We start from the raw sequence: 16,766 nt of genomic DNA on the forward strand, positions 1-16,766 counted from the left end.
GAACCCCTCATTTTCCACTTCTTGATTAGTTTGAACACTGCTGATTGGCATTCTCAATTCTTTGGATATCTTTTTATATCCCTTTCCTGTTTTATACAGTTCAACTTCATTTTCCCGCAGATCCTTTGACAATTCTTTTGCTTTCCCCATGACTCAGAATCCAGAAACGTCAGTGCAGCATTGTACGAAAGATGCAAGGGGCTGTCAGGAGTCCAGAAACTCATTGACCTTTTATACACACACACTAATTACAAGCAAACAGATAACAGGTGAGGATGGTTACCTTTAATAGCCATTCAACCCCCTTTGTGTCAACTTGTGTGCATGTTATCAGGCCAAAATCACCAGGGTATGTGAACTTTTGATCAGGGTAATTTGGGTAGTTTCTGTTGTCATTATGATTTAAAGAGAGTAAACACAGATGATTGATAGTAAATGGTTTCAGCCAAACACTAACCATGAGTGAAAGAAATGTTTTTGTGTTATCATTCATACAGTGCCTTGCAATACCTATTCACCCCCCTAAAGTAAATACTTTGTAGAGCCACCTTTTGTGGCTATCACAGCTCCAAGTCGCTTTGGATAAGTCTCTATGAGCTTGCCACATCTTACCACTGGGATTTTAGCCCATTCCTCCTTGCAAAACTGCTCCAGCTCCTTCAAGTTGGATGGTTTGCGCTTGTGAACAGCAATCTTTAAGTCTGACCATGGATTTTCTATTGGATTGAGGTCTGGACTTTGACTAGGCCATTCCAACACATTTACATGTTTCCCCTTAAACCACTCAAGTGTTGCTTTAGCAGTGTGTTTGGGGTCATTGTCCTGCTGGAAGGTGGACCTCCGTCCTAGCCTCAAATCACACACAGAGTGGTAGAGGTTTTGCTCAAGAATATCCCTGTATTTAGCACCATCCAACTTTACCTCAACTCTGACCAGTTTCTCAGTCCCGACTGCCGAAAAACATCCCCACAGCATGATGCTGCCACCACCATGTTTCACTGTGGGGATGGTGTTCTTTGGGTGATGTAATGTGTTGGGTTTGTGCCAGACATAGCGTTTTCTTTGATGGTCAAAAAGTTCAATTTTAGTCTCATCAGACCAGATCACCTTCCTCCATACACTTTGCTACAATGTAAAGTAGTGAGTGTACAGCTTGTAAAACATTGTAAATTTGCTGTCCCCTCAAAATAACTCAACACACAGCCATTAATGTCTAAACCGCTGGAAACAAAAGTGAGTACACCCCTGAGTGAAAATGTCCAAATTGGGGCCAATTAGCCATTTTCCCTCCCCGGTGTCATGTGACTCGTTAGTGTTACAAGGTTTCAGGTGTGAATGGGGAGCACGTATGTTAAATTTGTTGTTATTGCTCTCACGCTCTCATACTGGTCACTGGAAGTTCAACAGGGCACCTCAAGGCAAAGAACTCTCTGAGGATCTGAAAAAAAGAATTGTTGCTCTACATAAAGATGGCCTAGGCTATAAGAAGAAAGCCAAGACCCTGAAACTTAGCTACAGCACGGTGGCCAAGACCATACAGCGGTTTAACAGGACAGGTTCCACTCAGAACAGGCCTTGCCATGGTCGACCAAAGAAATTGAGTGCACTCATATCAAGAGGTTGTCTTTGGGAAATAGACATATGAGTGCTACCAGCGTTGCTGCAGAGTTTGAAGGGGTTGGGGGTCAGCCTGTCAGTGCTCAGACCATACGCTGCACACTGCATCAAATTGGGTCTGCATGGCTGTGGTCCCGGAAGCCTCTTCTAAAGATGATACACAAAAAAGCCCGCAAACAGTTTGCTAAAGACAAGCAGACTAAGGACATGGATTACTGGAACCATGTCCTGTGGTCTGATGAGACCAAGATAAACTTATTTGGTTCGCATGGTGTCAAGCGTGTGTGGCGGCAACCAGGTGAGGAGTACAAAGACAAGTGTGTCTTGCCTATGGTCAACCATGGTGGGAGTGTCATGGTCTGGGTCTGCATGAGTGCTGCCGGCACTGAGGAGCTAAAGTTCATTGAGTGAACCATGAATGCCAACATGTACTGTGACATACTGAAGCAGAGCATGATCCCCTCCCTTTGGAGACTGGGCCGCAGGGCAGTATTCCAACATGATAATGATCCTAAACACAGCTCAAATGGAAGGTGGAGGAGCACAAAGTCTCTAACATCCACCAGCTCAGTGATGTCATCATGGAGGAGTGGAAGAGGACTCCAGTGGCAACCTGTGAAGCTCCGATGAACTCCATGCCCAGGAGGGTTAAGGGAGTGCTGGAAAATAATGGTGGCCACACATACAGTGCCTTGCAAAAGTATTCACCCCCCCTTGGTATTTTTTCGTGTTTTGTTGCCCCACAACCTGGAATTAACATGGATTGTTTGAGGATTTGCATCATTTAATTTACAGAACATGCCCACAACTTTGAAGATGTGTTTTTTTTTTTTATTGTGAAACAAACAAATAGGACAAAATAACAGAAAAAGTCCATCTTTCCCTCAACTCTGACCAGTTTCCCTGTCCTGACTGCTGAAAAACATCCCCACAGCATGATGCTGCCACCACCATGATTCACCGTGGGGTTGGTGTTCTTTGGGTGATGTGATGTGTTGGGTTTGCACCAGACATAGCATTTTCTTTGATGGCCAAAAAATTCAATTTTAGTCTCATCAGACCAGATCACCTTCCTCCATACATTTTGGGAGTCTCCCACATGCCTTTTTTCGCAAACTCAAAACGCGCCATTTTCTTTTTTGCTGAATTTAATGGCTTTCTTCTGGCCACTCTGCCATAAAGCCCAATTCTATGGAGCGTATGGCTTATTGTCGTCCTATGTACAGATACTCCAGTCTTTGCTGTTGAACTCTGCAGCTCCTCCAGGGTTATCTTAGGTCTGTGTGCTTCCTCTCTGATTAATGCCCTCCTTGCCTGGTCTGTGAATTTTGGTGTGCGGCCGTCTCTTGGCAGGTTTGCTGTTGTGCCATGTTCTTTCCATTTGTTTATAATAGATTTGATGGTGCTCCTATGGATCATCAAAGATTTGGATATTTTTTTATAACCTAACCCTGACTTGTACTTCTCAACAACATTGTCCCTTACTTGTTTGGAGAGTTTGTTGGTCTTCATGGCAGTGTTTGGTTAGTGGTGCCCCTTGCTTAGGTGTTGCAGCCTCTGGGCCCTTTCAAAAAGGTGTGTATATGTAATGACAGATCATGTGACACTTAGATTGCACACAGGTGGACATCATTTCACTAATTATGTGACTTCTGAAGGTAATTGGTTGCTGAGCTTTTGCCAATTATCAGTTTTTTTTTATTTCTGAAAAATAGTTTTATGTATATACTTTTCTAATTTTACTTCCCCAACTTAGACTATTGTGTTCTGATCCATAACATATAATTCAGATAAAAAAAACATTGAACTAAAGGCTGTAATGTAACAAAATAGGCAAAAAGCCAAGGGGGGTGAATACTTTTACAAGGTAATGTAATATTGACACTTTGGGCCCAATTTGGACATTTTCACTTGGGGTGTACTAACTTTTGTTGCCAGTGGTTTAGACATTAATGGCTGTGTGTTGAGTTATTTTGAGGGGACGGTAAATTTACACTGTTATACAAGCTGTACACTTACTACTTTACATACTTTTTTATATATATATTTTATTTTTTTTTTATTTTTTATTTTTTTAATATTACAATTGTGGGAGAGAGTAAGAGGGCAGGGGTGCCCAACCTGCCTTAAGGGGTGAAAATCAGCTTTAAAACTTTCACTAAAAATCACAGTACCATGCAACTCTGCATGCTGATTTGAAATCATCTGGCATTCATTAGTTAAACCTTTTTTTGTTTTATTTATAATCACTGTTTTTCCACTTCCTGTTTTTTTAAGGTACTGGTGATGTAACCAAGGCCTCCCAGCTGTTCCAGGAGGCAGACCTAGAGTTCTGGACAGAGGTCCAAAAAGTAGATATTGATTCATCTGCCCTTAGTAAAAATGGTCACATAAGAATAGGGAGCAAAAAAAATAAAAAAAATACAGTATGCAAAGATTAAAAAGCCTGCAATTTAAGTACCTGTTTGCAGATTTCTATTACCAAACATTTCTAAAGATGCCTTTGTTGTGATTTGTATGATAAGGGTGAAGTTCCTTTTTAACATTTTGTCCAATTGTATAAATAATATAGTACAGTACAATGCAGAAGATATACTAATAAAGTGTCCTTACTGTAGCAGAAACTGAAGTTCAGCGTTCTTTCCTCACATCTCCCAGCACACTGAAGTTTACATTTGATCTCAGTGTTCTTGTGACTGGATGTGGTTGGGTTGAAGCTCAGTACAGTTGTAGCATTTTGTAGTCCATTATCCTTTCTCTGGTCAGTTTTTACAGTGTATTCATGGTTTATTAATGGCCCGGCTTCTTCATCTTTGATTGCGTAACTGTCTGATATTATAATCGGCCTTCGGTCCTCTTCTGTAACCATCCAAGTCACCTTCACCACATCTGGACACTTGGATGCCATACAAAATAAATTGACCTTCTCTTCATTTCCCCGCACATGTTCCTTGTGGATGTGACTCACCTGAAACTGCTGTAAGTCTGTTAAAAAAAAAAGTCACTATAAGAAAAGGACCCATACTTGGTTTCCATCCCCAAGATGTACTTCCTTAAAATCTGCACTTTGTTTATTATGTTTTTTTGGGGGAGAAACCTTGACTTGTTCATTACTGCAGTGATCAAAAGATGCTGGGGGTTTAGGCCTTTCTAATATCCATTCATATTATCAGGCTAATGCCCAAGATAGTATTATCAACCCGAACACGGGGGTGCGAGATAAGCTCTGGGCCCCTCTGGAGAAAATGAGGCAGGACCCTGGCACACGTCCCCTGGCTCTCAAAGATCTTCAGGTGTCTCTCTGGGTATTTGTACCCCTTATCCCTGGCTACTTTGCAGGTTCTGGATCATTTAAATAGGAATGGTTCCTGGGGTCCATTTCTGTCTCTCTTTAATACCATTACGGAGGATGTTTACCCCTGGGGAATGTTTACTCTTCTTTTAAGGGGGGGGGGGGGGTAGGTGTTTTTTACTTTCTTGAGGGCTCTGGTTTTAAAATTTTTGGATTCACTGCGTTGAGAATGGGGTCCCTCTCCTCTAGACTCTTGGAAATTTACTCGGCTTCTTCATTTCTAGTATAGTCTAGGTAAGCTGTTTTTGTCACGCAAAAAACCCTACCCCCTTTAGAATTAGTGGATAAAAACTGTTCCTCTGTCTTTGGCCCTGCTCAGACACCTATAAGCTGCTATTAGAGAAAGTATGTCAGACTATTCAATATTATTTTAGGATGTGGGGGAATGAATTGGGCATTTTCAAAGGGAGTGATCTCTGAGATTGTCAAGCTGACTCACATCTCCTTGATTCATAAGTTTCTGTTTCGGTAGTTATGGGTACCTGCTAAATTGTCCCATATATACCCAACAGTTTCGGCAGTGTGCTGGCGGGGATGTGGTGAGTGAGCATAGGTGTGCACAGTCTATTGTATTACGGTGTGCACCCCAAAGCTCAAACAGACAAAAGTATTGGGACGCCTGCCTTTAAACACACATGAACTTTAATGACATCCCAGTCTTAGTCTGTAGCGTTCAATATTGAGTTGGCCCACCCTTTGCAGCTATAACAGCTTCTTCTGTGAAGGTTGTCCACAAGGTTTAGGAGTGTGTCTATGGGAATGTTTGACCATTCTTCCAGAAGCCCATTTGTGAGGTCAAGCACTGATGTTGGATGAGAAGGCCTGGCTCGCAGTTTCTGCTCTAATTCATTACAAAGGTGTTCTATTGGGTTGAGGTCAGGACTCTGTGCAGGCCAGTCAAGTTCTTCCACCCCAAACTCGCTCATTCATGTTTTTATGGACCTTGCTTTGTGCACTGGTCCAAATCATTTGGGGGGGGGGGGATTTTGGTGTGGGGTTGTTTTTTAGGGGTTGGTCTTGGCCCCTTAGTTCCAGTGAAGGGAACAGTTTGGGGACGGCCCCTTCCTGTTCCAACATGACTGCCCACCAGTGCACAAAGCAAGGTCCATAAAGACATGGATGAGCGAGTTTGGGGTGGTGGAAAATTACCTTCAAGTGCAAAAATTCACATTATAATAGTAACTAAAACATCTAAAATTAGGTGTAACAATCTAAAAAATAAAAATTCCAAAATGCTATAATGGTGGGAACCCACCAACTAAAGGTTGTTTCGCTTGAGATTAATCTGTATGGTAAATATCTATAGGAGGGCTTTCCACCATCCCTGCTAAGTTTATTTTTATACAGTATGTCTTATTTTCAGTGTGATGTGTATTATATGCGTATCACAGAGAGCGGTATTGTGGTAATATTGAAGTTTAATGAGATTTCTATACATTAGAGGATTCCACCATTATTGTTAAGTTATTGATCAGTAAGTTAGCGCTGCACTTTTTTTTTTGTGGTGTGGTAACACATAACAGTGCTTAGCGGCAGGCCTTTCAATTACACTTTTTTATTTGACCTCCAGTAGTTTATTGTAAATAGTAGTGTGGTGATTACCTATTATACTAAAATCGGCATGTGGCATTAATAAACATCAGATTTCAGTTGTGCCCCACCAGGCCGGCACCCCCTTGGACAATGTGCCTGGCGGCTGAGTTCATCACCCCCATCCCTGCACTCAGTGCACTGATGGGCACTGATTAACAGCACTGATTGGCAGCACTGATAAGCGGCATTGATTGGTGGCACTCATTTGCACTGGTGTGGAACTGACTGGTACTGACAGGTGGCACTGATTGGAAGCACTGATTGGCACTGACAGGCAGCATTGGCACTGATTGGTACTGACAGGTAACACTGATTGGAAGTACTGATTGGCACTAACAGGTGGCACTGACTGATTGGAAGCACTAATTGGCACTGCCAGGTGGCACTGATTGGAAGCACTGATTGGCACTGACAGGTGGCACTGGTTGGAAGCACTGATTGGCACTGACAGGTGGCACTGATTGGAAGCATTGATAGGTGGCACTCATTGGCAGCACTTGGCACTAACAGGTGGCACTGATTAGAAGCATTAATTGGCACTGACAGGCGGCACTGGCACTGATTGGCACTGACAGGTGGCACTGATTGGAAGCACTGATTGGCACTCATTGGCACTGACAGGTGGCACTGATTGGAAGCACTAATTGGCACTGACAGGCGGCTCTGGCACTGATTGGCACTGACAGGTGGCACTGATTGGGAGCACTTATAGGTGGCACTCATTGGCACTCATTGGCACTGACAGGTGGCACTGATTGGAAGCACTAATTGGCACTGACAGGCGGCACTGATTGGCACTGACTGGCATAGACAGGTGACATTAGTTGGAAGCACTGACATAGGAGAGGGGGGTTTCCAGGAGCATATCTAGAGCATTTGGCACCTGGGGCGGATCCTATATCTGGCACCCCCCACGTTAAAATGTAAAAGCACCCCACTGTGCCCCCTGCATACCTCTGCATCCTTCAATATCTCTTTGTCACTACTGTGTACCCCCTCTACACAACTGCACCTCTGGACCCCTTACATTACACAGCACCCTGCACCTCTGGACCCCTTTACATTACACAGCACCCTGCACCACTGGACCCCTTTACATTACACAGCACCCTACATCACTGGACCCCTTTACATTACACAGCACCCTGCACCACTGGACCCTTTTACATTACACAGCACCCTGTATCACTGGACCCCTTTACATTACACAGCACCCTGCACCTCTGGACTCCTTTACATTACACAGCACCCTACATCACTGGACCCCTTTACATTACACAACACCCTGCACCACTGGACCCCTTTACATTACACAGCACCCTGCACCACTGGACCCCTTACATTACACAGCACCCTACATCACTGGACCCCTTTGCATTACCCAGCACCCTGTATCACTGGACCCCTTTACATTACACAGCGCCCTACATCACTGGAGCCCCTTACATTACACAGCACCCTGCACCACTGGACCCCTTTACATTACACAGCACCCTGTATCACTGAACTTCTTTACATTACACAGCACCCTACATCACTGGACCCCTTTACATTACACAGCACACTGCACCACTGGACCCCCTTACATTACACAGCACCCTACATCACTGGACCCCCTTACATTACACAGCACCCTGTATCACTGGACCCCTTTACATTACACACAGGGTTTACTTCCTCTTTAAGGTTGTATTCATGGACACAGAGGGGTTTCTCCACAACACCAGTCACCGTTTGAATTTGGACCATAGTGTCTGCATGAAGGGAGGTAAGAACGAAAACATTCTTATTATCCCTCCACTTCACAGTGAGAAAATTATTACATCTCAAGCAGTCTCTCTCCCCCAGCCTAAGACGGGAATCTACAAGCTGCTGGGGTAAGCCCCGGCGATTAGATCGCATGGTGCCACATGCGCCAATTGCATGATCAAACAAATGACTAAAAAGTGGCACGCTTGTGTAATAATTATCCACATACAAGTGGTACCCCTTTCCGAATAAGGGTGACACCAAGTCCCACACAATCTTGCCAGCACTCCCTATGTAGTCTGGGCAGTTCTCCGGCTCTACGTGACTATCTTTTCCCTCGTAAACCATAAAACTACATGTATAGCCTGTGGCCCTGTCACAGAGCTTATACATCTTGACCCCGTATCTGGCACGCTTGCTGGGAAGGTACTTTTTGAATGACAAGCGGCCAGAAAACGTAATCAGGGACTCATCAGCGCAGACAACTTGATCGGGAGTAAACAAGGCTGCAAACTGCTGGTTGAAGTGGTTTACGAGGGGCCGAATTTTGTAGAGGCGATCGTATTCAGGGTCACCCCAAGGACGACACAGTTCATTGCCATTAAAATGCATGAACCGCAAGATCTGCTCGTATCGTGTCCTGGTCATGGAGACAGAGAACAAGGGCATATGGTGAATTGGGTCAGTGGACCAATATGACCGCAACTCACTTTTTTTAGTTATGCTCATGAGGAGGGATAGGCCCAGGAAGATCTTAAATTCGGAAACCGTAATAGGTCTCCAATCTCTGGCAAGGGTCAACTGGGGATTAGCGGACATGAACTGACCAGCATACAAATTGCTTTGGTCCACAATAGACCTATAGAGATCTTCTGTGAAAAACAGCGAATAAAAATCAAGTGACGTAAAATCAACTGTTTCCACCTGAATTCCAGGTTGGGCAGTGAATGGGAGAAGTACGGGTGCTGCAGAAGTGGTGGGCTCCCTATTCGGATTGGCAAATGCAGCAGGAAGGGCACTATGGGCTCGACATGCCTGTCTTTGTCTTCTTGGTGGCTGCGGGACACTAGTTGTGCTTGCCACCTCACCAGCTTGAACTGAACTTATGGGACTCGCCACGTCACCACGTGTTCCTGCAGTGCTGGATTTATGACCAGGATGTACTAGCCCATTGGTGCTTGCCAGTTCACCAGAAGGATGAGCAGCACTAGTACTGGCTCTCTGATCCATACGAGAGCCCTGTGGTTCTTGCACCTCAACAACAGCAGAAGAACAAGGTCGGGTACGCCTGACCTTGGCAGGGACCACTACTCCGTCATCAGAGCTATTTGTCAGGGTGCCGCTGCTGTTTACAGGTTCGTATTCTGAGCCTGAATCTGACAGATGGGTGACTTCCTCTTCACTCTCATCTATCATGCTCAGAAACATGTAGGCCTCTTCACTCTTGTACCTTCAATTGGACATTTTGGCCTCCAAATTTACTAGTACAACTAGTGAGACTCACAGGAAAAAAAGAGCACCTGACTGTCAGCGACTGCTTCAAACGCTATAAAAAAAAAAAAACTGTTATGTGTTTAGTATTTTGTAAGTGACAGTGATCGATTGATAGTGCACTTGGATGGGCTGGGCTGGGCGGAAGGGCTAAACGCAGGTGCTAGCGGGTATCTGGGCTGATACCGCTAACGCTGCGTTTTTGGGAACCCTAAACTATTGGGGGCGCTAATATAGTTCTGATCAGATCAAAGATATTGATCTGTTCAGACACCATACTACTAAGGGAGGAGTATGGTGCGTCTGTGGGTGTTAGTGCTACTGGCCCTAATCTTACACTGCCTGGGGTAACGCAGACCCTAACTGATGCTAAAACCTAACTGATATCACCCACTGGGCGATCAGGGGTTAAACATTTATTGGGTAATATACGGCGGGTGCCCTGATGCTATAAAAAATAATTAACTAACCAGCGTCACCCATGACACTAATACGGTGATCACTGATGAAGGGGTGATCAAGGGGTTAAACCTCTATTAGGGGGGTTAAGGGGGATCCCTAGACCTATCTGGGCCTTCTAGTAAGTATCCTAACGCTGATTAGTGTCACAAATGACACCACACCGTACAGTGATCAAAGAAAAATATGAACACTGCACTGGGTAACACAGTGACAGGGAATGAAGCAGTTAACTGGGGGGGGGGATGATCGGGGGGTAAAATGTGTGCCTACGTGTACTGTGTCAGTGTAGTGTTGGTGCAACTCACGTTTGGATGTCCTCTCTCCTCTCTCTGGAACGGAAAAGAATTCCAGATAGGGAGATGACATCACTTCCCCTGCCTGTGTTTACACTTACAGGCAGGGGAAGCATTTTTATTCATCAGAACCAATCAGCAGGTCCAGGCCAGAAATCATTGGCCTGGGCCTGGAGACTGATCGGTTCTGAAACAAATCCGATCGTCGCGGCCACCTAGGAGTATTTTTTCAAATTTCACACCATAATATTATTGATAATTACATACTATTGCATGCATTTGAAGAGTTAAAATGATGGAATAAACCAAACTGATGTGCATTCGTTAATTATGCTGCTGAGTACAATGTACGTTTCAGGAGGTGATACCATTGGTGGGATTCAAACCTATATATATTAAAATCAACCAGCGCAAACCATATAAAACTAACTGAGGGTCAAATTTATCAAATCCCTCAAAATGTGTATTATCAAAAAGCAGTACAGCGCATATAATTAAAATCTAATAGAAACAGTAAAGAACAGTCCATTTTCTATAGTTCAAGACAAAGGTATCCAGCAAATAATCTGGTGATACGAGTGACATCCACAAAAGATGAGTGACTGTAGTGAAAAGACCTCCACCATCGGTAACACAAGCCGCTCACCTCAGCAGATGGACCCCTGAGTTAATCAGTCAGGTCTAAAACAGCAGTTCCCTCAAGGGGATAATAGCAGGAACAGATGCACTTGTAACTGGTCAGACACCGATATCTTGTAAACTTGCAGTAATCACATGAAATAAAAATAAAGGAGATCTAGTGCTCTCTGTATGATGCTTAAAAATTTAATAAAAATCAATTGGAACACTTACAAACAGTGCACTGTACCCCAGTGCGAAGGATAAATCGTAAGAATGGATGATCCACGGAGATTAGCGAGCAGGACGCGGGTGACGTCACGATCTATGTCACGTGGTAGTATTCCGTACGCGTTACGTCCCTAAAGGGGGCGAGACTTCTTCATCGGCGACGGCATAACGTGAAACACCCGCTTAATATACATATCTGCTGATCGAAACAACCAATGGGTCTCGGTGTGTACTAATCACCATGACAACCAGGATTTTGACCATGTACTAGTTTGAAATGTTTGGAGACATTATGAGTCTTTAATGCTTTTTTAATATTATTAACATGTTCTCCAAGTCGGACGTGGAGGAGCCTGGAGGTCCTTCCGATATATTGAAGGCCACACTCACACTCGAGCATATAGACGACCCCAACTGTTGTACAGGTGATTCATTGATCAATCTTATATTCCTTGCCAGTGGAGGTGGCCGTGAAGTTTTTCAGTTTTTTCCACCACTCCTGGAGCTAAACGATCGCGTAATGAAGGAGCTTTTGTGTATATGAATGAAAGACGTGGTGGCAACAGGGGACCCAGCACTCGATCCTGCTTGAGGATCGACCAATTGTTTACTGCCTCCCAAAAATCCATAAGGATAGTGTCAACCCTCCTGGGAGGCCTATAGTTAATGGAATTGATTCCATTTCCTCTAGGATAGGCCAATACATTGACTATTTTCTCTAGCCTTTGGTGTGTAAGATGGAAGCCTTTCTCAAAGACACCAAACACATCATCCAAATCATTGAATCAGTCAGATGTTCTGCCTCGAGTATTTTGGTTACAGCCGACGTAGGGTCACTCTACACTATCATTGGACACGAGGATGCCCTTTCCTCTGTCCAATGGGCTCTGTCTTTGTTCTCTGATCTTTCAGAGAGACATAAAAAGTTTCTTTTAAAATGTTTGAGTTTCTGTCTAGCTAGAAATTATTTTTGGTTTAACCGTCAATTTTATTTACAAAAAAGGGGCGTTGCAATGGGCGCCCGCTTTGCTCCCAGTGTGGCCAATCTTTTTATGGCCCACTGGGAGGAAGATGTGGTTTTTAAGCATCGCCCCTGGAACTAGTCTGTTACAAAAGGTACATAGATGACCTTATCATGATATGGGAGGGTGATCAGCCCAGTTTGGATGCCTTTGTACAGACACTCGATGCCAATACCAAAAATATCCAGCTTTCCTGGAATTTCAGTAAAGAAAAAATGGTGTTCCTAGATCTGGAGATTTGGAAAGATAATGATGGGTTTAGGTTATGCAATTACCTCAAACCTACCGATCGAAACTCTTACATCCCACTGGGGAGCTGCCAGCATAAATCATGGCTATGTAACATCCCCAGGGGACAGTTCGTGAGGCTCAGACGTAACTGTACACGTGACAGCGACTTTATCACTCAATCAATGTTGCTTACTTCCAGATTTCAAGAAAAAGGATACAATAAACATACCTTGAAAAGCGAAATAGAGAAAGTTCTAGTTATGGACAGGACATTATTGGTCTCTGATAAAATTAAGGATACCAGTTCTAGTGTCTGTAATTTTAAAATGGTACTCAACTACAGCGTTCAGCATAAATAATTTGAGAAGCTAGTCTCAAAAAATTGGTCGATCCTCAAGCATGATCGACTGCTGGGTGCCCTGTTGCCACCACGTCCTTCGTTCATATACAAAAAAGCTCCTTCATTACGCGATCGTTTAGCTCCAGGAGTGGTGGATCCCCCTATACAATCAGATAATAGATTGTTCTCTTTCCTCTCAGGTTTTTATGCCTGTGGGCGGTGCACAGCCTGCAGGCATTCTAAATGTAACAATAAAAAACGGAAAAACTTCACGGCCACCTCCACTGGCAAGGAATATAAGATAGATCAATTGTGTGTGGCCTTCAATATATCGGAAGGACCTCCAGGCCCCTCCACGTCCGACTTGGAGAACATGTTAATAATATTAAAAAAGGATTAAAAACTCATAATGTCTCCAAACATTTCAAACTAGTACATGGTCAAAATCCCAGGGGATTAAAATTCTGGGGTATTGAAAAAGTTAACAAACATTGGAGGGGGGGAAACTTCCTACGTCAACTCAGTCACAGGGAATCCCATTGGATTCACGAGACCAAAGTTCTCATACCGGGGGGCTTGAACGTCAAATTTGACGTTAATTGTTTTATTTCTGCCAGGTAGAAGTTTTGTTTTTATTCTTTATTATTATTATTATTATGTTTTATTTAGTATTTTTGCTATATCTTGCTGACTATGTATGTTCCACGAGATCAAGCTTGAACGCGGGGTGATTACACACATTTTTAACATTGTTTTTGTTTTAATATTAGTAAACCAACTCATTAGCCAATTAGGTTATAGCTATTTACTACTTTATCCTATGGCGAAGTTGTCTCAGCTATACCATTGTAATTATGGACATCTCCCACATACTGTTTCAATGGTCACTGCGTACGTCTTTTACAGGTACTTCCTGGATTCGTTTTTTTGGTACACAAATACATATAGAAGTTAAGATATAAAAGAAAGATATTGCACTTCCCCAAAACCACCATCCCCACAACAAATTAAAAAGAAGAAAGTAAAGAGAAAAAAAAAACAAACAAACAAGTTCAATAATGTACTTTTATTTTGCCAGCAGAAACAAAATTATGTACATTCATTTACTAGCTTCAAAAAATATTCTACAGGAAATATGGTGCTACATTTAGCAAAACAGTGGGTTTTGAAGGCCCTGCTCATAGGAGCTTACAATCTAAAATTTGTCTAAACCTTGGACACAGCTTTACTTTCAGTGTATAACAGGTAACATTTCATAGTACAACTACTCACCCACCAGCCCACATCATTTTTATCTGCAAGATTATAGAAACATACTTTACAATCATTATTCTTACAAAGCATTCCAGCATAATATTAAAAAAGGCACATATTCAAAATATAACACCCACTACCACTGAAAAATCCACACACATACATTGTTGAGTATGTTCTGCTGGAAGCTGCATTTCTGTGTACATGATTAAGCAATGAGATCAAAGAGTAGAAGGTTAGCACATCTCCAAAAGCATGTTTGCATGGTCAGACAGGAACAACACACACAGCATTGACAGCATGGCCACATAAACCCACTTTTGATGGAAAAAATGCACAAGAATTTCAGCAAACAAACCTAGTTGGGTGTTTGTCAATATGCACAATATCATTCCTTCTCCTGCACAAATCACAGCAAAAACCCTGACTTTTTTAGGCCAAACATACCCCCCCCCCCACTGCATCCCTTTATATAAGATAGGTTGTATTCTTAGCACACTGACACACACCCAATAGAAGTACTCGCCCACCAGTATCTTTTAATCTGTCTCTTTATGTATGTCTAAAGTGATTGCACCTGATGAGCAGGAACACATAATACTATTTGCAACTGTGTAAGCCCTTGGCTATGTGCATCAAATCTCCAACTACAGGCCAACGACTGAAGTCCATTTGCATGCACATAAACAAAGCAACAGTTTTGTAAGCATATGTACTTGTGCAGTGTAAACCCTACAATTTTAAATGTCCAAGTACCTGGGCATGATTAGTGCTAGCTGGCTGCAATGAGCTTCCAATCTAAAGGCCAAAACTAACTTTCTTACATTAAAGACTATTTCGACAGGAGACAAATAAAATTCTAGTATGTCTTTGGATTGTGATGAGAAACCCACCCAGGGAGAACATATAAACTTCAACACAGGCATTAGGATGTTGGGGAATTAAGCCAGCAACCCCAGTGCTGTTAGATGGAATTGCTACCAATTTAGCCAGTGGGCAGCCTTACTCATGTTGTCTTCATCTCTGTGGTGTGAACCAGCTCTAATGCCGCGTACACACGGTCGGACTTTCTGGGAAGCTAGGTCCGACGTACTTGCCGCCAGACTTCCGGCGGACTACCGCCGGACTTTCTGAACGGACGGACTTGCCTACACACGACCGGACTTTCCGGAATCCGGTCTTCCCGATGGACTTCCGCCGGACTTTCAGAATGAATGGACTTTCCCACACACGGACAAGTCCGTTCATTTTGAACGTGACTCAGGTATGACGGGACTAGAAAAGGAAGTCCATCTCGCCGCTTCTATCGGCGAGATTGAAACCTTGCGGGCCCTTAGGTCCGATCCGAGCACGCAGCCAGGTCAGTCAGGAAAGGGGGTGGGGACGAGCGAGCGCCCCCCCTCCTGAACCATACCAGGCCGCATGCCCTCAACATGGGGGGGGTGCTTTGGGGGGGGCACCCTGCGGGGCCCCCCAACCACAAAGCACCTTGTCCCCATGTTGATGAGGACAAGGGCCCTGGCCGTTGGTTGTCGGGGTCTGCGGGCGGGGGGCTTATCGGAATCCGGGAGCCCCCTTTAATAAGAGGGCCCCCAGATCCCGGCCCCCCACCCTAGGTGAATGAGTATGGGGTACATGGTACCCCTACCCATTCACCTAGGGAAAAAGTGTCAATAATAAAACACACTACACAGGTTTTTAAAGTAATTTATTAGACAGCTCCGGGAGGGTCTTCTTCCGGCTTTGGGGGTCTTCTTCCGGCTTCGGGAGTCCCTCCGGTTCCTCTTCTCCCGGCGTCCGGTTGGTTCTTCTCTGCTCTCTCTGGCCTCTGTTCCCAGTGTCCCAGTTCTTCTGCCGGCTCCTCCGTTGTCTTCATGCCGCTCTTTTTGTCAGCGGAGGCCCGGACTTCTGGCTTCTGGCTTCTTCTTTTCTTCCGATGTTGACACGACGGTCTCTCCGGCTGGAATGCTTCTCTGGGCGCTCCGCTCTGACTTATATAGGCGGAGACCCCGCCCCCTTATGCTGTCACAGTCTCTGAGCATGCTGGGACAGTGACGTTTTAGGGGGCGTGGTCACGGTGACCGTCGTGTCAACATCGGAAGAAGAGAAGAAGCCAGAAGTCCGGGTCTCCGCTGGCAAAAAGAGCAGCATGAAGACAGCGGAGGAGCCAGCAGAAGAACTGGGACACTGGGAACAGAGGCCAGAGAGAGCGGAGAAGAACCAACCAGACGCCGGGAGAGGAGGAACCGGAGGGACCCCCGAAGTCGGAAGAAGACCCCCGAAGCCGGAAGAAGACCCCTCCGAGCTGTCTAATAAAATTACTTTAAAAACCCGTGTAGTGTGTTTTATTATTGACACTTTTTCCCTAGGTGAATGGGTAGGGGTACCATGTACCCCATACTCATTCACATAGGGTGGGGGGCCGGGATCTGAGAGCCTTCTTATTAAAGGGGGCTCCCGGATTGCGATAAGCCCCCCGCCCGCAGACCCTGACAACCAACGGCCAGGGTTGT

General features: G+C 44.4%; 1 protein-coding gene across 2 annotated transcripts in view; it reads right to left on the reverse strand.

The window, feature by feature from the left end:
* Positions 1–16,766, reverse strand: part of LOC141148554 (uncharacterized) — a 456,462-nt gene that overhangs the window by 65,582 nt on the left and 374,114 nt on the right. For both annotated transcript variants that reach the window (XM_073636103.1, XM_073636104.1), the window contains one exon: positions 4,231–4,602. In XM_073636103.1, the coding sequence (XP_073492204.1) occupies positions 4,231–4,602 (372 nt within the window). The remainder of the gene's footprint in view (positions 1–4,230; positions 4,603–16,766) is intronic.

Source organism: Aquarana catesbeiana, linkage group LG06 (genome assembly GCF_042186555.1).
Source record: "Aquarana catesbeiana isolate 2022-GZ linkage group LG06, ASM4218655v1, whole genome shotgun sequence".
NCBI lineage: Eukaryota > Metazoa > Chordata > Amphibia > Anura > Ranidae > Aquarana > Aquarana catesbeiana.